Source organism: Fonsecaea monophora (genome assembly GCF_001642475.1).
Source record: "Fonsecaea monophora strain CBS 269.37 chromosome Unknown Scaff204, whole genome shotgun sequence".
Lineage (NCBI taxonomy): Eukaryota > Fungi > Ascomycota > Eurotiomycetes > Chaetothyriales > Herpotrichiellaceae > Fonsecaea > Fonsecaea monophora.
The window spans coordinates 1-22,247 of NW_019174135.1; the positions used below are offsets into that span (position 1 = coordinate 1).

The 22,247-nt window shown below is 51.2% G+C and overlaps 6 protein-coding genes across 6 annotated transcripts; 2 read left to right on the forward strand and 4 right to left on the reverse strand.

The window, feature by feature from the left end:
• Positions 1 to 849: 849 nt before the first annotated feature.
• On the reverse strand, positions 850 to 1,299 carry AYO21_11993 (hypothetical protein; the record flags this gene model as incomplete). The annotated part of the gene is made up of 1 exon (XM_022661842.1): positions 850 to 1,299. The coding sequence occupies one exon, from the start codon at positions 1,297 to 1,299 to the stop codon at positions 850 to 852; it is 450 nt and encodes a 149-aa protein (XP_022505843.1).
• Positions 1,300 to 2,591: 1,292 nt separating this feature from the next.
• Positions 2,592 to 4,742, reverse strand: AYO21_11994 (hsp72-like protein; the record flags this gene model as incomplete). Its single annotated transcript, XM_022661843.1, has 2 exons — positions 2,592 to 3,806; positions 3,996 to 4,742. 2 exons carry the CDS (start codon positions 4,740 to 4,742, stop codon positions 2,592 to 2,594), a joined length of 1,962 nt encoding a protein of 653 aa, XP_022505844.1.
• Positions 4,743 to 6,595: 1,853 nt separating this feature from the next.
• On the forward strand, positions 6,596 to 7,156 carry AYO21_11995 (hypothetical protein; the record flags this gene model as incomplete). Its single annotated transcript, XM_022661844.1, has 3 exons — positions 6,596 to 6,742; positions 6,804 to 6,825; positions 6,972 to 7,156. The coding sequence occupies 3 exons, from the start codon at positions 6,596 to 6,598 to the stop codon at positions 7,154 to 7,156; spliced, it is 354 nt and encodes a 117-aa protein (XP_022505845.1).
• A 1,014-nt stretch (positions 7,157 to 8,170) lies between these two features.
• On the reverse strand, positions 8,171 to 14,279 carry AYO21_11996 (hypothetical protein; the record flags this gene model as incomplete). Its single annotated transcript, XM_022661845.1, has 3 exons — positions 8,171 to 11,456; positions 13,371 to 13,940; positions 14,065 to 14,279. The coding sequence occupies 3 exons, from the start codon at positions 14,277 to 14,279 to the stop codon at positions 8,171 to 8,173; spliced, it is 4,071 nt and encodes a 1,356-aa protein (XP_022505846.1).
• A 478-nt stretch (positions 14,280 to 14,757) lies between these two features.
• On the forward strand, positions 14,758 to 19,673 carry AYO21_11997 (hypothetical protein; the record flags this gene model as incomplete). The annotated part of the gene is made up of 6 exons (XM_022661846.1): positions 14,758 to 15,876; positions 15,935 to 17,457; positions 18,900 to 19,023; positions 19,099 to 19,146; positions 19,200 to 19,427; positions 19,479 to 19,673. The coding sequence occupies 6 exons, from the start codon at positions 14,758 to 14,760 to the stop codon at positions 19,671 to 19,673; spliced, it is 3,237 nt and encodes a 1,078-aa protein (XP_022505847.1).
• Positions 19,674 to 21,585: 1,912 nt separating this feature from the next.
• On the reverse strand, positions 21,586 to 22,044 carry AYO21_11998 (hypothetical protein; the record flags this gene model as incomplete). Its single annotated transcript, XM_022661847.1, has 1 exon — positions 21,586 to 22,044. One exon carries the CDS (start codon positions 22,042 to 22,044, stop codon positions 21,586 to 21,588), a length of 459 nt encoding a protein of 152 aa, XP_022505848.1.
• Positions 22,045 to 22,247: the final 203 nt, after the last annotated feature.

A 22,247-nucleotide genomic window follows, 5' to 3' on the forward strand; every position in this document is an offset into this window, starting at 1 on the left:
TCACGTATCCGTGCTCAGACTCGTTTGGCAGAAAAGTTAGCCTAACTTTTTGATTGGTCAACGCGCGTTAGCGCGCCAACTCAGTGCGCTAGCACCTGTCAACCGCAGGCTGATCCATCTGAGACAACGTGACACGCTCTAGATTCGCTCATTAGCTAAGCGCCAAGAGGAATGCAGAATAAGGTAAAAACGCTTGGCAAACAAAGGGAGCAGATGGTTGGTGACCACGGCCAGACCGTCTTGTACACCTGGTTTGATAACATGTAATGCACGTCAATGGATTTGATCTGCACGTTATGGGGCCTAGATACCTACATGAGACGCGCTTCAGGCTGTCGCGAGGTCTCCGGTACTTGATCAATGGTTTGCTTCTCATGGTGGCGACTGACCGGTCTTCGGTTAGGTCAATGCATCTACTATACCCTCACGGAAGCGAAAGATCTGACAACATCCCTGATACACCACATGTCTCGCGCTCGGTGTCAGTAGGACCTACAAGTGGGGCAATTTCAATTCTGTAGATCGATCCATTGGATACTTCATGTTCACGTATTGTTCGATGGCAGACTCCCTATCACGCCCACCAATGGCATGAACTGACTGCTCTGAGGTACACCTTGGGGGGATATTGTGGTTCTGTCTCTGCAGTGCGATGTCGAACTGACAGATGCTGGGTTGATCGATTCAAGGCGGATACAAGTCGCCAGACACGCTGCCCAACAGCTCAACTCCTTCACCTTCGACGTGCTTTCACCATACATCATGGAGATGAGACCGACACTCATTCGCAGCACGAGAACCTCCCATAGCTCTACATCGAGTGGTTTAACAGCGTGTGCGCAAGGCGGCCTAGCCGAAGCTCACAAACTCCTCAACGACGACCGCTCGCGTGCGCTCTCTCCACAAGAACCTCTCCTCATCCTCCTTGACCAGCTTCCCATTCTCACCCTGCCCCAGCGCCATCAACCAGCGCATCTTTGCCGCCTCGTCGGCGAATCCAATCTCGGTCATGACATCAAAGTCGACGTTACCCGGGTCCAATTCCAGCTTGGCCGCCGCGGCGCCATCACCGGAGGACGTCGGAGTGGCCACCGGCGTACCTCTGGCGTCGACGGTTGCTCGCACAAAGACAAACGCCGGGTCGTCGCGGTGGGTGTACCGCCTCTTGTACACCAGGGGCTGGTTCTCTGGGCCGGCGAGACGGTTGATCATCGGGATGTGCTTCGTCTCATAGTAATTGATAAACTCTTGGGTGGACAGGTGGGGGAGCTTGACCAGATAGGCAAAAGTGGTGTGCATGATGGGCCGTTTCTTTGTCCTGTTTGTTTTAGTGTTCAAAGAAACTGTGGGTTGGTGGAGGTGGGAGATGTAGTTGGATTTGAGACCTGTCCGTTACCTCAAATATATATGTCCGCTGGGGTGGGAAGAAAGGAAATTATCGAGAATCAATCTTTTCGAGCGAGATCCGTGTATCCTCAGAAGAAGAGGTATTCCCTCTATATCTCTCCCTGTGAACAGAATCGTTCGGGGGCTCAATGATATGCTATGTCTGGACTCGTCGTTAGTGGCATCGAAAAGGACACGTCTCTACAACTTCAAGTCCAGTCCTTTTTAGTCATCAAAGAAACCGCCGTTGTTAGGAGCGCTACCGATGTTACCTCGAATCATGTCGATTTTGGCCTCGAAAAGAACTCAGACTGGTCATGGCGGTGAAAAATAGGCACGCAATATAGCCATGTTTGGTAGGAGGTCCTTTTTCCTAGGGTATAGCGAAGTCATGACTCAACGCGTGGGTCGACAAGGGGTAAGGCGGGAAGAGAGGTCATATAATACGAGTGGATCTGTGTCGGGCCCTTATAGACATTGACACCACGTTGCAGCCGACCCCAAAATGGCCATGAGGTGGGTTGCCGTGTCCTTGAGCTGGGAAACAGGAGATATTTATATACAAGCACAACAACTTGAGAAGGACAACTGCCAACACAACGAACAGCATGTCTTGGATCCAAATCGACACTTCTTTCCACAACGAGATCGTTTTGCTGCCAGCCAGACCGTAGTCGGAATATTGTGGCGCGAAAATGAATCCAACTCAATCGTGAATAACCCGACGATCCTCAACAATCCTAGAGTTTGTGGCTAGTGGCTGGTGAGGCGACATCGCCAGATGCGATAATCGGAATGCCGGAGTGTCGGGATATCGGAGGTGATCTGGCGCCGACATGGCACACTACATACATGTATGAGGTGCTGGAGCAGTGACGCACAATAGAAACAACGCGGAAATACAAGTACAATACACACATAATATAACAAGTCGCGCAGCATATTTTGAAATGGATTGTGCATTGAAAAGCTAATTCTAAGCTCTGTCATCCCGATTCTCTGACTTTCCCCTGTAACCATCATTTGTTGAGATGGATTCCATAAACCTCACTAATTCATTCCATGCACAGGATGATGCCGAAAAAACTCTATGCCATGCAAAGAGGTATCATTCCCATATCCCATTGACAACGCCAACGCCGGTATGATTGACACAAGAATTCAAGCCGCTCATGCTCATGTGCTTTTGGTCGTTATGAAGCCATTTAGTCAACCTCTTCGACAGTTGGACCATCATCGCCGTGGCCAGCACCACCAGCGCCAGGGAAGCCACCAGGACCGCCGGGCATACCACCGCCGGGCATTCCACCGGGCATGCCACCTTCACCACCAGCACCGTAGAATTTCATCATGATGGGGTTGGCAACACCTTCAAGCTCCTTCTGTTGAGACTCGTACTCTTCCTTGGTGGCAGTCTGGTTCTCGTCGAGCCAGGAGATGATCTTGTCGATTTCAGACTTGAGCTTCTCCTTGTCAGAAGCATCGAGTTTCTCGTCAACCTTGGAGTCGGCCAAAGTGTTCTTGAGAGAGTAGGCGTATGACTCCAAGCCGTTCTTGGCAGCGATACGGGCGGCTTCAGCTTCGTCCTCGGCCTTGTACTTCTCGGCCTCACTGAGCATGCGCTCGATTTCTTCCTTGGAAAGACGACCCTTGTCGTTGGTGATGACGATCTTGTTGGACTTGCCGGTTCCCTTCTCGACGGCGGAGACGTTCATGATACCGTTGGCATCCATGTCGAATGTAACCTCGATCTGTGGAACACCACGGGGGGCGGGGGGGATGCCGGAAAGTTCGAACTTGCCGAGGAGGTTGTTGTCCTTGGTGCGAGCACGCTCACCCTCGTAGACTTGGATGAGCACACCAGGCTGGTTATCGGAGAAGGTAGAGAAGGTCTCGGACTTCTTAGTGGGGATGGTGGTATTGCGCTTGATCAGAGGAGTCATGACACCACCGGCAGTCTCAATACCTAGGGACAATGGGGCAACATCCAAGAGCAAGATCTCGTTGGTAGATTTGGATGAGGTATCACCGGACAAGATGGCGGCTTGGACTGCTGCACCGTAGGCGACAGCCTCGTCGGGGTTGATCGACTTGTTGGGCTCCTTGCCGTTGAAGAAGTCGGAAACAAGCTTCTGGATTCTGGGGATACGAGTGGAGCCACCAACCAAGACGATCTCGTGGACAGATGACTTATCAATCTTAGAATCACGTAGGACACGCTCGACTGGCTCCATGGTGGATCGGAAAAGGTCCTGGCAGAGCTCTTCGAATCGGGCTCGGGTGATTGAGGTGTAGAAGTCGATACCTTCGTAGAGGGAATCGATCTCAATGGAGGTTTGAGCCGACGAGGACAGCGTGCGCTTGGCGCGCTCACAGGCGGTACGGAGACGGCGCAAGGCTCGGGCATTGGAACTAAGATCCTGTTGAAAAATTAGCGCATGCTCAATACAACGTGGGGTGGAAGATGCGGGGGGAATGGGGAAGGTGGAATTTATCGAAATTTTGTGACAGCCTTGCTAACTTTGAAGCTATACAAGGCTGGTACAAAATTCTGACACCACCGGGGGATGGGGCAATGGGAAGAAGATTAAGGAAAAGAGCCTGCATACCTTCTTATGTTTCCGTTTGAATTCGTTAACGAAGTGGTTGACAAGACGATTGTCGAAGTCCTCACCACCCAGATGAGTATCGCCGGCGGTAGACTTGACTTCGAAGATACCTTCCTCGATGGTCAGGAGTGAGACATCGAAAGTACCACCACCAAGGTCGAAGATGAGGACATTGCGCTCGCCCTCAGCCTTCTTGTCAAGACCGTAGGCAATGGCGGCAGCAGTGGGTTCGTTGATGATACGCAGGACGTTAAGGCCGGCGATCAGACCAGCATCCTTGGTGGCTTGGCGCTGAGAGTCGTTGAAGTAGGCAGGGACAGTAATGACTGCGTTGTTGACTGTGCCACCGAGGTATGACTCCGCAGTTTCTCTCATCTTGGTCAAGACCATGGAGGAGATCTCTTCGGGTGTGAACAGCTTCTCTTCGCCTTTGAACTCCACCTGGATGACAGGCTTGCCACCCCTGTCAACAACCTTGAAGGGGAAGTGCTTCATATCGGCTTGGACTTCGGGGTCGTTGAATTTACGACCAATCAGTCGCTTGGCGTCAAAGACGGTGTTGTGGGGGTTCATCGCGACTTGGTTCTTTGCGGCATCGCCGATCAGACGCTCTGTGTCGGTGAAAGCAACGAACGAGGGGGTAGTCCGGTTGCCCTGATCGTTGGCGATGATCTCGATGCGGTCATCTCGGAAGACACCCACACATGAGTAGGTAGTACCTAGATCGATACCGATGGCTGGGGCCATTATGACTGGAGGAAATGAGGAATATGAGATAGCGTGTTGGAAGGAAAATTAAGGAGTATTAAGAAGTCTCTTGAAGAAGACTTTTCGTTCTAGGAGGGTATTTCTTCGTGAATGTTTGTTCTGATGGTGAGAAAGAGGAAAGGCAGAGCCTGATCACAGAGATTTATGGAATTTGGTTGTTGTCAAAATTTCGCCAAGGCGAGGGCGGGACGCAGTTGGTAGAAGCATGAAGAAGTGCGTGGAACTACGGTGACTGTTCTAGCTGCAGGACTGGTTCCCACTCGAAGCTGCCGGCCTCTTCCAGCCGGCGCATGCGGTGCCTGGAAGTGGGCTGAGATGCTACCTGATGCATCGCTGGGGTTCTCTCTGAGCGCCTTGTCTCGTCATCTACGCTATAGGGAACTCTTGATGGGGGAAGTTGTCGCCTGGTGGTTTTTCGGTGGGTGAGGCATGGAAGCTGTCCCGCAGTTGGCCTGGTTACGTCATGGGCCAACCCACCAACCACAATCATTTTCGGTCAAATTCTACGACCACAAGGCTGAAGTGGGTTTCAAGGCCTGATTGGAGGGGCAACCAGGTAAAAGTCGCATGATGTTTGCACCTTCGATACCCGTCAGGAATCTTTCACGATGCTTCCATTTCCTGCGCGAACCTGTTCAACATGATGAAATTGGCTGCATTGCAATACATCATCCAATTCTTTCTTCTTCTGTTGGGATACGAGTTATCTTGGTATCCATACCACCAAACCAACCTCCGTTACCTTAGTTTCGACATCCCTACCAACGCTCGAAATTTCCTCCCCGCCAAAAGTGGTACTCAGCGAACATGCTACAAGCAAATGAAGTCCAGTAGACTGTGCTAGAGAGAATAGAATTTTGTGGAGGCAACTCTGTCTGCCATGTCCTTCCGCCCCGGCCAAGCCCTCTGGATTCTCATTCGTTCTTCCCCTCCCACATCTCATTCTCGTTACCCTCTTATGGTAGCCGCCATGAACCGAACTCGAGGGTAAGGTTAAAAGATCAGCAATATTTTCTCACAGTGATCATGCCACAAAATCAATTTCCTTGGGGTATACTACAAGTACAAAATACAGGAAAATACAAATAACTACGGTTCACTCTTCACGAGGCGAGCACGCGGAGATCCACAGTTGGGGGCATCATCTTCGAGAAAGCGAGTCCGCTCCATGCGTCGTTGGTTTGAATCTCACTGGGGGGGAATGGAAGTCTCTCTGATTCTCCTGTTGTCGAGCATATTCCGCAGTCTGAGCATGCTGGTAGTGTACCAATGACCGTAGCCGGCCATTCCACCTGATCGAGACATCAAAATCCGACCATACCGGGCCATTAGCACCTACCCGTCGCTAGGACCTGTTCAGTACCCATGTAATTGTACATCCAGGATTTATCTTGTGCGGATTAACAGAGCAAAGTTGAAATTTTCAAGAGGGTTCGGAAGGCAGTGCAATGGCCTGAAAGACCGTTAGCTTCACAACAAGAACTGGTCTGCAAGTCCGTGTTCTAAGTCTACGAATTCGTACTATTACAGCAACAATGGTTTGTCGACAGGTGAATCTAAGGACAGGAGGCGATTGTCCGAACAGGTACCGCGTCTGCGGTTGTGGTGAAAGCCCATCACGTGAATCGGAATCTCCCAAAACGATTAGCCGAACTAAATTGCTTGGCGACCTTGTCGCGAAACGCGCAACTCTCCAAACTTGAAATGTCCATCCTCCAACAATTGTTTGCTCTTTTACACACTCAATACCCACGGCTTTGACTCTTCAAACCCTGATTCTTACTATCGCATCAACTTTGAAATCTCCTCACTCGTGCCCTCTGCGCTGCAAAATGTCGGCAAACGGCGAGACCGTCCCCAAGGATGCAAGCGAAGTGACAGACACCGGCAAAGGCAAGGGCAAAGCGGTGGAGCAAATAGGGTTCTTGGACGAGGATGATGTCGACGACGAAGAAGAGGAAGAAGAGGAAGAGATAGAGGTACGTCGGCGACACCAGTCCTTGACCTTGTGATTCTTTTCTAACACGATTTCTGTTCTAGCAACTTGAAGCTGAAGAAGAAGGTACCATCTGCCCCTTTCCGAATAAACTTTCTACACTATCGCGCTCGTGATTGCAATCGCGCATCGATTTCCCGTCTCTTTTCTCCATCTCAGTCCCCTGCGTGCGAAATTCCGGGAAGGCGATCGAAACTGACTTTGTCAATCAGATGATGAGATGGAAGCAATTGAGCTGGACAACATCGTCGAAACCCGGACTCGCCGCAAGCAGATCGACTGGGCCGAAGCCGAGCAGAAGTCCAAGGACGCCGGAGACGATTTGGATGATGATGACGACGACGATGACGAGGACTTCGAAGCCCCCGAAGACGAGGATGAGGAGATGAAAGGTTGAGGTCGACTGTGGTGTTGCGCATCGTCCGAGAAGAGTCTTGGAATATGAGTGGTTCATGGCTGCACTGACAGCCCATGCAAGGATCTCACTTCAGCTCTCCTGGAAAGAATCACCTTGACATGTGTGATTCCGGTCGCGATGCCAAAGCATCGGTCGGGGGCATTTTGGAGATTCGCCTGCAAAGAACAAAAAAAAAAACATAACCTCCCGGTCACCAAAACCCATGTTTACCTGGTTTCTGTATGTCAGTGATCTGACACGGTACTGAAAGCATTTCTTTGGGGAGGTCAAAAGAGATACAGGCGCCTTGGGAGTCCAGAATACGTCCACCTCCGGCGGACTTGGAAAAGCTATCAGGGGACGGGTGACTTGCTGCCAGAAAGACAGCTCCACAGGATGTGCTTTCTCCCCCAGAGTTTCTTGTGCGGAAGATTCTCAAAAAACAATTCAAAATCCGAAAAATACTTCTTCCTGCAGACAGAGACTCGATTCTTTCCCCCTCATTCTGCCTCACCGTATCTCCCCTCTCTCTATCCCAGACCTTGTGGTCACCATCTTGATCTTGTCCATGTGATTCTTTTCGCATAGAGCGCACCACAGGATTCGTTGCACCCCCCGTTACGACCACAAGCCATAGCAGTGAAATCCACATCCCGACTCGACTTGGCCTCTTGATGCAAGCGGTTCGTGGGTCTATGGGTCCATAGGCCGTCCGCTCCGTCGCCTTTCTCTAGTCCGACCTTCTCCCTCGACGAGCGGATCGGTGCAATGGATTCCGGGAGACGAAGTTTGAGAAAGAAGGCCCCCAATAGGGGAGAAAAAGAGTCGTGTCAACTATGTGGCTAGCTAGGGATATTAATAGGTGGTAGTCTCATTGCACATCTCCGTCTATCCTTTCGTGGGTTTCCCTGGTCTTTGATCCCCCTAACCTTCCCCCCCCCTTCTTTTGCATTGTTCCATGTCCCAACGCTCAACATACATTGTATCGTATACCTGTAACCCTTTAAAGGCTCCTCAATCAGGCACCGACTCGGCAAAGCGCAGATTTGAGAGACCGATTCGCCCCGTTTTGGCGAGGACTCTCGCCGCCACCTTTGCCTTTTGCTGCGCATTGGACCCGGACTTCAACGTCAGCCCTGCGCCTGCGGCCTTGAGTCTTGATTGCAGATTTCCCGTCCGCATGGGACTGCCCATCCTCATCCTCACCCGTGCGGAGAGACCCATTCTGTCCGCGATAGGAGTGCCCGGCCTTTTCCTGATGGGATTCCCTGATCTGTTTCCAAGAGGAGTGCGAGACCTGCCTCGGCCTGGATTGACCACTCTGTCATCCGCGGGAGTGCGAGATCTCTTTCTGACCCGTGTGTCCGCTCTGTTTAGACCAGAAGGTCCCTCCCCGGTCCCAATTGCAATGTCTGAGCAGCACCCGGTAGTAAGGTCCATTCTGTCCTCAAAGGGAGTGTCATCTGTGTTGTCCATTGGCATGCTCGGGCCATCTTCGTTCGGAGTCTCGGTTCTGCACTTCCCTGGGGTCACCACGTCCCTCACTACCTCTTTGCCTTTCCCATTACCCTCTTCATTGCCTTCTGCATTGGTCTTGGCCTTGGCCTCTTCTGCTTCCCTTCCCCTCTGTCTCTGCCGCCAGGAACCCTTGGCAGCTATTTTCAGCAGCGGCACCTCTTCTCTCTTCTTTGATCTCACTGGAATCACCCGCAGTGCCGGGACGGGTGGTTCTTCTACTACCTCCTGCTCCTGCTCCTTCTCCTCCTCCTCCTCCTCCTCTTCTTCTTCTTCCTCCTCCGGTTCCGCGAATCTCCATAGCATCCAACGCATCAAAGTGCAACCTCTGCATGACCAGTGCTTTAGTTTCAGCTCCTCCGCTGGACTCAAATCTCGAAGAGGACTGTCGACGCCCCCAACAGGAGGGAATTTGCCTCTACTCCAGGCCGACAGCTGGTCCAAGGCACATGCCTTGTGATATCTAGTGCTGGGCGAGGGGCAGTCTTCAGCTGTGCAGTAAGTCGCGTCTCTGTGCACACGCTCAATCTGCTGTAGGCAGGCTCCGCAGTGATATTCCGTTGGAGGACTGGGTCGTCGCTTCTCATCTTCTTGCTCTGGCTTTTCTTGCTCGTTGGCAGGACTGGGCGTGTCTGCTGGAGTCACCGATCGTGGATGGGCTGCTTCGGCGCTCTGAGATGCGGGCTCCGCCTCTTGGGTGGCTCCCGTTCTTGAAGTATCACTGACTTGAGTGTTCGCTTTCACCGTGGCTGATTCTTGCTGCTCGGACGTGCTTGTTCCATCTTCTGCAAGCGGAGGACCTAGAAAAACTAGCTCATTGACGTCTGAAACCACGTTATCATCGATAACGCCGGTTTCTTTCAGATCGGCCAAGAAGTCAAAGAAGACCTGCCACAGCTCCTCGTCCCCATTCTTCAGCCAGTTTCTGTGCTTTCTGGCAAATCTAATCAGAGAGTTCGACACGTAGCGCGAGTGCTCGAGTTGTTCTTCCATCCGGTGTCGGTCCCAAAGTTTAGTCAACTCGCACTTGCTTCTGCTCCAACCTTTCTGGCGAGCGAGGTTATCGAGATTCTCCATATGCAGGTCTATCTGCCAACTATTGTCCACCTCATCATCTGTTTCACTCTGTGGATCTTCACTGGGGGAGACTGGTCGATTTGTAATGGAGGTCCAGACGTGTTCGGGCTCATCATACATTGTCCGAAGGCGGATAGCTTTGACCTTTTTGCGCATAGGCGTTCGAAAATCGGGAATTTGGGATGCCAATGGATATCGTGGAGCCGCCTTGACTGGTGCAGAAAAGCTGAAAGGCTTGTTACCGCTAAAAAGAGGTTGTAGAGGGACCCCTTCCCCTGTTGAGCTGCGATCTGCTCTATTTGACGGAAAGGCCTTGTCATTCTCTGCCCTTTTTCTGCCCATGAGAGTTTCGACCTTCATTTCGAGCTGGGTTAACTGCTTTGTTTTTCTGTCTCGCCGCTGCTTCGAAGGAGAGAAGACATATTCCGCGTGCACGGATCCTAGATGTGACAGAAGTTCCTGCAGTTTGTTGTTCGAGCCCCATCCCACGCATATTGGACAGCCGTATCCCCGAACCACGGTATTGCGGAAGTGCTCTGCAGTATCTGTACTTCCTACCATCGTTTCCGAAAATTTATAATGTACTTCCAGTTCTTCCGTGGCTTCCTCGGGCAAAGCTGGCTGTTCTTTCTTCGTCCTGGTAGGCAAGATGAATTTTTTGGGCTTTTGGAAGCGAAATGTGTCCATGTCCACTCCCCTACTCTGCTTGCCGCTAGATGGGGGGGAGACTTCGGGTTTGTGCCAGGTTGATATAACCTCAAGGCCGTACTTTGTCCGGTAGGTGCGTCCTTCAGACAGATAAAACACACTGAGCGGAGCCTTTCGGTCAGGGGCTGTTGGAAGATGGGTGTATCTTGCGACAAGAGCCCCCTGCAGTTCTTCAACGCCCAGCTTCCTGAGGCCCGGGGTAAAGTGGTCACCAGTGCTGTCACCCATTATGGGTATAGGAGGCCATTCAGTGTCAGCAGTGCATGGTATAATCTTGATCTCAAGAAAATACTTGGTGCTCATTTCCAGATCTGGTTTACTCTCATGGGAGCTGGTGGGAACTTTGAGCGCTGACACCTTGACGATGAACGGTTCTTCTAATTCTATGGAGACATATGCTCCATCTTTACCGTTTTGCACGCGGCCTACCCGACAGAGAGATGATTCGGTGACGAGTGGCAGTGTCGAGGCACCGTCACGGTTGTCCCATATGGTCAGATGACATCGGCATTCAATAAAGTCGCGTCTCTGGCGTTTGGCAAGCTTCTGGCTATTGGCCAGGGAATTCCTGTCGAAGTTGAGTTTTCTTCTGATATTACTCAGGTCAAACGTCAATTTAGCATTGGGGTGGTTATGGGGTTTTTCGGCATGGTCTCTGAGTCTTCGCGGCATCGTGCGCTCGATCTTGCCTGCATTTTGGTCAGAGGCCAGACGCCTCGATGGCATCCTGAACGTTATCAACTCAGATTGACAAGAAGTAACACCGTCGTCTTCCGTATCCTCGGCTCTGTCAACGACGGCACCGCCTGCCACCCCGTTCAGCCCCTGCACACCCGAGGCCGTCAATGTTCCAGACACGGGAGGATCAGAACCCGCAATTCGAGTGATGTCTTCCCCCCGATCCGCGTGGTACTTTGATGCGCGCTCGATGTTTTTCGGTAAGAAGGGTTTTGGGCGTCCCTTTTCTCGACTGAGCTCAAACGTGGAACCGGTAATTTCTCTAGCTAAAAATTGCGCGTCTAACCCGGAGTACCTAAAGCGATAGCTAGAACTTTTAACATGCATGTTGCTCAGCCAAAAGTAATCTTTTGCTCAATGCAGGTGTTTGACGTGCATTTAGGGTGCAAACACCATGGTGATCGCACTGTCTGAGCCAACTTGACCACACAGTGAGTAGAGGATAAAGCATGCCCATGAGATATAGCGAGGACGGGCCTGGGTCTCATAAGGCACTCTCGACACCAAGGCAAGGTTGTCCTCGTTGTTCAGCGGATTATGTGTATGTCTGTAAACATCACAGTATGCAGGCGTATAGCCCAGTGAGGGTGAGGGTGAGGGTGTATCTTCCGTTGTGGAATTAGAATGTATGAATTGGTAGGCCGAGACCAAAAGTGCTGAAGTATGATCCTGCACTGTAGACTCCTGAAGACATGTGTCGATATCTGAAGTGGCAGGGACGCTGGTGGTGGTGATTGAGTCTGCAAGCAAGGAATCTGCCATGTCGCCAATTCGCCAGGGGTGGAGATTATTGGGCTGCATCCAAAAAGGTACATGACCTGTCATTTGATGTTGATACTCCACCATTGTCTTGTGTTTTGGTGGAAGGATCGATCGGCAAAGTTGTCTGACAGTACAGATATTACGCATCGCACACGTCTGACAGGGTTACCACGTTTTTCCGTTCCGAAGGGAGGCGCGTGAGCAACGCGTGTTATTCTTCTGCATATCTCGTCCTACCAACCTCCTCACCATTTCCAGTTCGCACTGATGCGCAAGCTCGCTACGAGGTACTCTTCACTCGACAGCTCGCCGATTTGAGAAGAACTGCCTGCTTTATACTAAATTACCTGACACCCCTAGCAGCATTAACCAGGTCACGCACGAGATTCTTCCAATGTTGTGGTGTCAGAATCGACTTCAACAGCCCGGCTCTTTGCTCGTCGGACAAGAACGTGATTGCTGCACAATTTGGAATAGGCGAGAAAAATGGTTGCAGATATGTAGTGATGTGATGACCCTCGGATGCTCAGCGGCCAATCAGTCCTTAGACACAGATTTCGAGACATGTGTGTAATATGGTTGCGAAATAACAATACACTGAGCCCCATAGCCCTAGCTTGAAAAGCAAAGATGCCATGGAAATCTGGTGTCAACAGTTGAGGAGATTGTTTAACTCGAGTTTGCTCTCAATCTTCAATCAATACTCATCCTATCTCCATTCTGACTCTCCACCGCGTTCTGTTGTGTCGAGGTGCTCTCGCCCTGTATTTCACGCCCATCAGGAGCCGGAATCTCTGTCTCCCCCATCAAGCTTGTCTGCATCTTTGCACTCTGGCATCCAGGACAGTTATGCACAACCTCGTGCGCAAAGAGATCACAGTCAATACAGAAGTGTTTACGGCAGACAGGACACTCATATCTGCTAGTACTTGTTGTCGGGGGAGGGACTGCAGGTTGAGAAGGTCGGCTAGTACCAGGAGTGGAGCTCGACGCTTGTGAGCCAGTAGATCGGACGGTCCCTTGCGAACGGTCTCTGATGGTTGATATCGGGGGCTGATTTAGCTTTGGGACCGGAGGAAATGGCTTCAAACAGGAGAAGCAAGCAGTGCTGCGGTAAGCCTTCGACCAGGGGACTTCGACCCAATTAACCAGAGGGAACAAATGGTGATAACTCCTCGCCAAATGTGTACTTAGAATTAGCGTCAACCCACACACAGGGCATTCACTCGGCAGACTGCACACTTTGGTACTGCATCGCGAGCACAGATACCCGTCTCTTCGGGGAGTTGTGTGGCAAGCGCATAACGAGGGGTGATCCTCCACAGTTCGAGAAGGGAAACCCATCATCAAGAGGGATGGGGCTGTTTTGTTGGCACTGTCATGGGTGATCGGTGGAGTTGTCACAGCCATGTACAACTCTCGAAAGTGTTGTTCGTGCAATACGACTCCATAGGGCGATAAGTCCCCATCATTCGTCCTAGAGACAAGTTCGGCACAAATGGCGACTTGCGCTGCGAGTCCAATAACCGTAGCACGGATCTTATCGTGGACGAGACTGTTGATCGTATTGTGGATGTCTCCTGGATCCGAAGTGTGCAAAGCGCCAAACACTAGCAGTATTTCACGTGTCCCATGGCTAGGTGAGTGGAATAGTCCTGCTCTTGCCATCTCGAGCGCATTTTCCAGAGAAGGACTGCCTTTAGGCTCTTCCTTGCGATATTTCTGCAACGCAGACAGGTGAGAGTTTGGGTTGCCAGACATATCACTGATCCTGAGCGCAATACCGTCACGCATGCCTATTATTCCCAACTGAGAAATCGGGTTCTGCTCGAAGAATTCGCGGATGAAGGATTCGGTGTAGGATAGGGTGAGTAAGTAACGGGTTGGACGGAGGTCTTTCTCATTCATAGAGAGGGACATGTCGAGTATGAGAATCAGGTGACGGATGATGCCGCGCTGGAGAGGTGTGGTGTCTTTGAGGAGTCTGCAGAAGAGCCATGGTGAGATAGGTCAAATGAGGTGCACTTTGGTTCCTCCACGATAGTCTCCTCTCTCGCTCTCGCTCTCGCTCTTTCTGACCACTTTCGTCACTGGATCGATGAACCTACCTTTTCCTCTTGCCCGCCTCAAGGAGGCCCTCAACGGCCCCTGTAATGGTTCCATCGGCGCCTTCAATAAGCAAATCCCAAGTTCGGGTTACCTCAAAGCTTTGGGCAGATTCACGAGCATTTGCTCTTCGAGCCGCTGCGCGGCCGCGGGTGGATGCTCTGGGCGCATCGTCATCTGATCCATCGACGACGAATTCGTCCCCTGATGCCGGCATCACATGGAAGGGGACGATGCGCAGGAGGAGAAAGGAAGCAGGAAGGGAATCGACTTGTTTGGGACACACAGTGTCGCGTGCAAGACGAGGCTGGATGTGGTAAGGCTGAAAATTATTATTTGGAGCTGCAGTTGGAGATGATGCAAGCAGGAGTCCCCGCCAACGCAACAATCAGGTACCTCTGTATTGCTCGACTCGATTGGTGGTCATCCCACGTTTGCGGTGTTTGTACAGGCTAGTCGTCGGATGCTGTGACTCCTGATCTAGTTGGACCTTGAGAAGGAGGATTTTGATGCTCGAATTCAAATTATACTCTTGTTTCACGTCGACACTCAAGGCTGGACCTGTGATCGCGGGCACGAGACGAACCATTTGCACATTCTCGCTTCATTCTCGAATCAGCCAACCTCCTCTCCACAAACACTTCGATTGGACATTACCCCAGGTTCGCTGGTGCTCGTTTGAGGCTAGAAGAATCATGGCACCTCCCGCGGACCGCGATATCCTGCCCGATACCATAAAGCCACTCAACTATGACCTGTCCCTCTACAATCTCGAGTTTGGTGGGGACTGGAGCTACGATGGCATTGTCAAGGTTGACTCAAAAGTCAACCAGGAAACACAAGAGTTGGTTATCAATGTCAAAGAGCTAGAGATCAAAAACGCAGAAGTCCTTAGCAAAGATGGTGGCTCTACCGTCACGTCAATGGCCGATGTATCGTATGACAAGAAGAGTGAGCGAGCAACAATCAAATTCTCGGAGAAAATACCATCTGGTGACGCTGTGTTTGCCATTACATTCAAGGGAATTATGAACAATGCGATGGAAGGCTTTTACCGGTCCAAATACAAGCCTGCTGTCACTCCAGCTGCGGGCACTCCAACAGATGGAGAGCACCACTACATGTTCAGCACTCAATTTGAAGCTTGTGCTGCTCGAAGGGCATTCCCATGCTTTGACGAACCAAATTTGAAAGCATCTTTCGAGTTTGAGGTCGAAATCCCAGAGGACCTCGTCGCTCTCAGCAACATGCCAGAAAAATCCACCAACAAGGGAAGCAAGCAGGGTTTGAAAAAGGTAGCATTTGAGAAGACGCCGGCTATGAGTACATACCTGGCGGCGTGGGCTATTGGGGATTTTGAATATGTCGAAGGCTTTACCGAACGCAAGTACAACGGCAAGCCCCTGCCGGTCAGAGTCTATACCACTCGGGGGCTTAAAGAGCAAGGCCGCTTTGCGATGGAACATGCCCACAAGACCCTCGACTACTTTTCCGACGTGTTCGGCATTGAGTACCCCCTTCCTAAGTCAGATCTGCTAGCGGTCCATGAATTCGCGATGGGTGCCATGGAGAATTGGGGATTGGTCACTTATCGAACTACGGCTGTTCTATACGACGAAGAGAAGTCAGATGCCCGTTTCAAAAACAGAGTTGCCTACGTTGTTGCTCACGAACTAGCACATCAGTGGTTCGGCAACCTGGTCACCATGGATTGGTGGAACGAGTTGTGGCTGAATGAAGGGTTTGCCACCTGGGTTGGCTGGCTAGCTGTCGACCACCTTCACCCTGAGTGGAAAGTGTGGAGTCAGTTTGTGGTGCGTAAGATGTCTAGAGGTACTGTACCAGTGTTGCCCTTGTTGACGTTGACTCCAGGCTGAAGCTGTCCAAACAGCTCTCGAACTCGACTCCTTACGTGCATCTCACCCTATCGAAGTCCCAGTCCGCAATGCTCTCGAGGTAGATCAGATCTTTGACCACATTTCGTATCTCAAAGGGAGCTCTGTTATCAGAATGTTGAGCAACTACCTCGGCCAAGACATCTTTTTGAAAGGTGTGGGTGACTATCTCAAGATCCATGCTTACGGAAATGCGAAAACCAACGACCTCTGGGCTGCCCTCAGTGCGGCCTCTGGGCAGGATGTCCAAGCTTTCATGGATCCTTGGATCCGCAAGATTGGGTTTCCGGTGGTTACAGTAGCAGAAGAACCTGGCCAGATATCCATCCGTCAATCAAGGTTCCTGACCACCGGCGACGTCAAGGCCGAAGAAGACGAAACCACGTGGTGGATTCCGGTTGGTCTTAAAACCGGTACTCCTGTCAAGATTGTCCACAGTGCTTTGACTCAGAAGCGGGACACTGTTCGCGAGGTGGATGATGCGTTTTACAAAATCAATGCCGACCAGAGCGGCTTTTATCGCACGAATTACCCACCTCAAAGGCTTATCAAGCTCGGCGAAGCTCATGATCAGCTCTCGATCGAAGACAAGATTGGTCTGATGGGTGATGCTACTGCCTTGGCAATTTCTGGGAACGGTACAACAGCTGCTCTTTTGTCTCTCCTTGAAGGCTTCAAGGAGGAAAAGAGCTTCTTGGTGTGGCAACAGATTGCTAGCTCACTGTCGAAGGTGCGACAAGTATTTGCATCAAACAAGGAAATTTCTGCAGCACTGAAGAAGTTCACCCTCAAATTGGTCTCCCCAGCAGCAGAGGCAATAGGCTGGGACTACCCTGAGGGTGAGGACTGGCTGACCGGTCAATCGAGAAAACTCCTCCTCGCCACCGCTGCCGGCGCCGGCCACCAGGACATCATCTCTGAAGGACAAAAGAAATTTGCAGCCTGGAAATCCGGCGATGAAAAGGCCATTCATCAAAACCTTCGAGGTGTGATATTCAACCTGGCGGTGGCAAATGGCGGACAAGCAGAGTATGACACCATTAAGCAGGAATTCATCAAGACTACCAGTGTTGATGGAAAGGAGATCTGTATTCAAGCGCTTGGCCGCTCAAAGAAATCCGAACATGCATGGGACTTGCTAGACTTTGTTACCTCGGAACAAGTCCCTCCACAGGACGCGCACGGAGGTATCATCGCTGTCTCCAATAACAACGAAACCCGGGGTGTTGCTTGGGAGTATACGAAGAAGAACTGGGCTCGCGTTTACAAACGATTGGGAGTAACCAGTGTCATTATTGACAGATGGGTCAAATCGGGCCTGCCTAAGTACTCGGATCTCAAGATCAGGGATGATATCGAACAATTCTTCAAGGACAAGGAAACGGGGCAATTCAGCAGGAGTTTGGTCATCGTGCATGATACCATTACAGGGAATGCCGGATACAAGGATCGTGATGAGGCGGAGTTGTTGGAGTGGTTGAAGGCACATGGATATGCATCGTAGAGGCCATGGGGCAAAGGAACGTCGTAGCGAAAAATTTGATTACTGCGTTGTGATACCAGGCTTGGTCAATATGTGACCTGGTAGAGACGTGATGAATGCATATAGATGAAGAAAGCTTGGTGCTCTAAGATATACCTGAGCTAGACTTGCGGCCCTTGTGCGCTAAAAGCGCCGCCTGGATGCGAGCGGTGTCGTCTGTCATCTACATGTAGTCCAGGTTGTCATAGCACCATGATTCTTGCTTTAGTCCACTGGCTCCTGATGATCTGGGGACATGCTAGTGACCAATAGAATAGCATCTTGGGTGCCTTGGACATCTTGGTGTCTACTTTCTCCGTCGAGATCAGTGGATACATGACGGACTTTCATCTTTACATACAGGCCGGAGATCTCAGTGATAGAGTAAAGGAAAGGAAGGCTGTCCAGACATTGTGTTTTGATGCTCACGGCCCAATCTCGTGGGAAGGTCCAACAGATCCGCTACCAGCATATACACCTGAGTGGATGAACTTCAGGGGTCGAGAGTTGCGTAGGAACCAGATGTAGCCTCTTCAGCAGGTAAAGCAGGTTGTGAGTTTGTCAACAAAGCTAATAAAACAAACCCTTCTGACCAACATGGTTGTCGTTATCATTTCTACCTCGTGTTGGCCCGCATAGGTGTGAGTTGGGCTAATTTTCAGGTGCAATGCACGATTCTTGGTCTCGTGGCTGGTGAATGTACGTGTTGCAGGGCTTTGTAATGCTATCTTTGAGCGTCGTCTGATGAGAATTGTGAGGCCTAGTTTCACCATGGCCATGATGCTGATCACCAATGACAGACAGAGCGGGAAGCATCAAGGGTCACGCAGTCTTCAGTGCAGGTCGCAGCGCAGCCCATCGCAGGCAATCCCTGTTTGTGGCTTCACACGTGATCTGCCCGACCTGGTCATCATCAGCCACTCCGGAAGGTTCTTTCTGACAGGCTCACCAGGCTTCAGCCGCCCAATTATCACAAGGAGCTAGAACGGTGACAAAGGAGCCTGAGCCTGCGCCTAACTGCCCTCTTACGTTGCCACTGTTTCGTCTCCAAGTAGCGGATCTCAAAGTCCAGGTTGGCCGCAAACGCCAGACACCAGATTCATTCTCCCATCAATTCACCCTTTCCCTTGAACTCCATTCTCTACTTGGCTTCACCGATCCAGGCCGTTCTCAATTATCCGTTCGAATCACGTCCAACTGTTTCAACCTTACTGAACCCCCCGAGAAGCCCCTGTATCATCGAGCATCATGAATCCAGAGTGGTAAGCCATCCATCCCAGTTGCCTGCAATCCATCATCGTTTCTACTGTCATTGACAGAGTATGGTCTTTTGCTAACAGAGTGTAGAGTCAATCCCTCGACAATCCGTCCTCGGAAGCCATCGTCGTCCTGTACCCTGAATATTGATATCGTTCCACAGATACGATTACCTCTTCAAGCTCTTGCTTATTGGAGACTCTGGTGTCGGAAAATCATGCCTGCTGTTGCGATTCGCCGATGACACGTACACCGAATCTTACATCTCTACCATCGGCGTCGATTTCGTATGTTGTCGCGAACTCGGCGCCGCTATCCTGGGGTTCCGGGTCATGAGAGCTGGGAGGCTGACATGGGTTTAGAAAATTCGGACGATCGAACTCGACGGAAAGACTGTCAAGCTACAAATTGTAGGGCAAGACTCCGCTCAGTTAGTTTGCTACATTACCTGACATCGGAATAGTGGGATACTGCCGGTCAAGAACGATTCCGAACAATCACCTCCTCCTATTACCGAGGCGCTCATGGCATCTGTGTGGTCTATGATGTGACAGATATGGACTCTTTCAATAACGTCAAGCAATGGCTACAAGAAATCGACCGCTACGCTACTGAGGGTGTCAACAAGTTACTCGTCGGCAACAAGAGCGATATGTCGGACAAGAAGGTGGTCGAGTACACCATGGCAAAGGTACAGTGGCGCATCCCTGGATGGGCAGGAGCAATACTCATCATGCAATAGGAATTCGCTGACAGTCTGGGAATCCCATTCCTCGAGACCTCCGCAAAGAATGCATCCAATGTTGAACAAGCCTTTTTGACCATGGCCCGGCAGATCAAGGAACGCATGGGTACCACTACGGTCAACAACAAACCTACGGTCCAAGTCGGACAAGGCCAAGGTGTGCAATCAGGCGCTGCCGGAGGCTGCTGCTAAATTAGCAACAACTGCCATGGCAACGACCTATCGTAGAAGGGAAACGGGCAGGAGAGATAGTCAATCGTTAACGCAGACAAGGCATTGGCCCTCGCTGAAGCACGGGACAACCGAAGCGCAAACGCAGATATTCCTGTCTTCCAACCTACAGCTTTTGCCCCTCATGGATTTTCGGAAGGCGTTGGGGCGCAAGATCGGCGAAAGATTCGATCCAATGTCTAGACTTTCTGCTTCAGACAGCCATCCAAGTTTACAACGGCGAGGAAACTCTTTTGGGTTGTTGGAACGGGTTTTGGGGAACCTGTCACCGGCTTTGGCAGGCTAATGATGGAATGTTTGTGAGCGGAGCTGTGTGTGGACGTCGACGGGATTTGCTCGGAGAAAGAAACGGCGTTTACTGTCAACAAGAACGCCCTTTCTGATGTAGGCAGAGCTCCATCGAATTCACAAACGGTGTTGAACCATTGGATCTCTCATGCTTTCTGTTTGCTTGACTTATACTGCATGGCACAACCGTCATGTCCCACGAGCACCCTATGGATTCCCCTACATTCCCACCATGTGCTGTTGAAGTTAACTATTCGATTGCTGACACCTTTAATAGTGCATTAAATATCAAGAGATGCAGAGAGCTCCGGTCGTCTACGCACTGTGCCCAGAGCACCGCGGATGAGACATCTGATGATCCTGCCACTTCTTCATCCGACTCCTCAAAGTCACGTGATATCATGGGTGCTTCTATGCTTCAGCGAGCTTCTCAGAAGACCAGTGCCAAAGCCCCAACGTCCAAGGTGCGGCAGAATGATCGAAGGGCGGTGGACAGGGACAGAAGCTGCTGAGGCTAGTGATGTGAATGCTTGAACGGACATCTGAAGCCATCTTCCAGAAATTTTTGCGGACGGCACAGGCGAAAATGCCTGCTATCGACCATCAGAGGGATCTCAGCCTGGCTTGTGCTCGCTGGTCTTGATGGGAGCCATGGATACTTAAATGGGTCAAGTTTTCCCAAAAACCAACCTCCCCTTCGACCAAACAACAACCGACACCAGCTCGACAACGACCGTCTCTCAGCCTGGCAGGATGATCACAAAACTCATTGTCGCTGCGGCGATAGGCCTCACCGTCATTCCTCTGAGCGCCGCCGACACCGCGACCGCGATTAGCGGAAGAGTATCGTGTGCAACAGCGATCTGCTCTGGACCAGACAACACCGCCTCCCCAGCTGATCCACCGCTTTGTCCTATTGCTATCACTTCAACTGGATGTGTCGAGGCGTCAACCTCAATCACATCAAGAACAACTCTGAGCGCAGTCCCACCCTCTCAAGCAAACGGTACGAGATGGCACCGCGGACCTCTTCGCAGTTATGTCGGTAATTCACGCCAATCTTCTGACTATTCCTCAGTCACTTCAAGTCCAAACCATGTCACTACCGCACCAAGAGTCAGCTGCACTGCAGTTCTGCCGGAATCCCTATCCATTTCTCCACCTGCCACTTGCCTCGTCACGGTTGGATCAGTCGTGACAATATATCTATCACATCCAGCGAGCGCAGATGACCTTCCATCCTCAGCTTCAGACAATATCACGACTTCTGTAAGTTGCTACCCTCTTTCGCTCGCTACCAGACCAGCGCCTTTATGTGCCTGTTCCATGACTCGGTTGAGACATATCCAACCCGTGTCTGAGTCCATAAAGTCCAAGAGAGAGGAGGCAGCCAGACGTGATCAAAACAGAGGCAATCCTAGTCGGAGCTATAATACGACACCAAGTGTGGTCATCTCAAGTCTGAATGTCAGTGCGGACCCTGTCCTTCTAAGACATGCCAAGATATCAATTTGGTGGATGCGAGTATCTGGCAGTGCTGCGGCTGCTACAATATCTAAACATCCAGTGACTGACTGAATCTCATCTAGATCACAAGTTTCTCGCCGACTCCGACTACTGGTCCATTTGAAACATCCACATTCTCACCATCTACCTCAGTTGCGACCATGAGAGGCCCGTCTGTCTCTTCGGTCTCCGACTCATCGACCACAGCTACAAGCATCAGCAGCAGTGTTACTTGGACCTCGACAGCATGTGTTGCTTTTGGAGTTCCTGACCCTGTCGCATGTCCGGGTGGCGCGTTGGACCCGTCTGGGAATAGCGGAGCTTCCAGCATTACATCTGCTTCTTCCTCTTTGTCACAAATCGCGAGTGTCGACAGCTCTTTAGATCCTACACCCTCGAATCTGCCGTCTTCCACGTCCACGTCCACGTCCACGTCCAGCACGGGAGGCACAACATTTTCAGTTTCGTCGACGGATATCGCGCCAGCCCAGACATCAGCCTCTGTCACGACTTCGTCTTCAGCTACAAATAGCACCATACCGGCGCCGTGGATCGATCATCCTCAAGGAAGAGGTCATGGACACCGAAACGCCATGATCGTTGTCCCTCTCATAGTTGGCATACTCATTTTCCTGCTGATGGCGATTTTCTTTTGGAGGCGCTATCACCCTTCCTCATTCCACAAGGTCCTCGACTCGATCCCCGGCTTTGGCTGCTTCGCTCGATGGCGCAAGACACGGG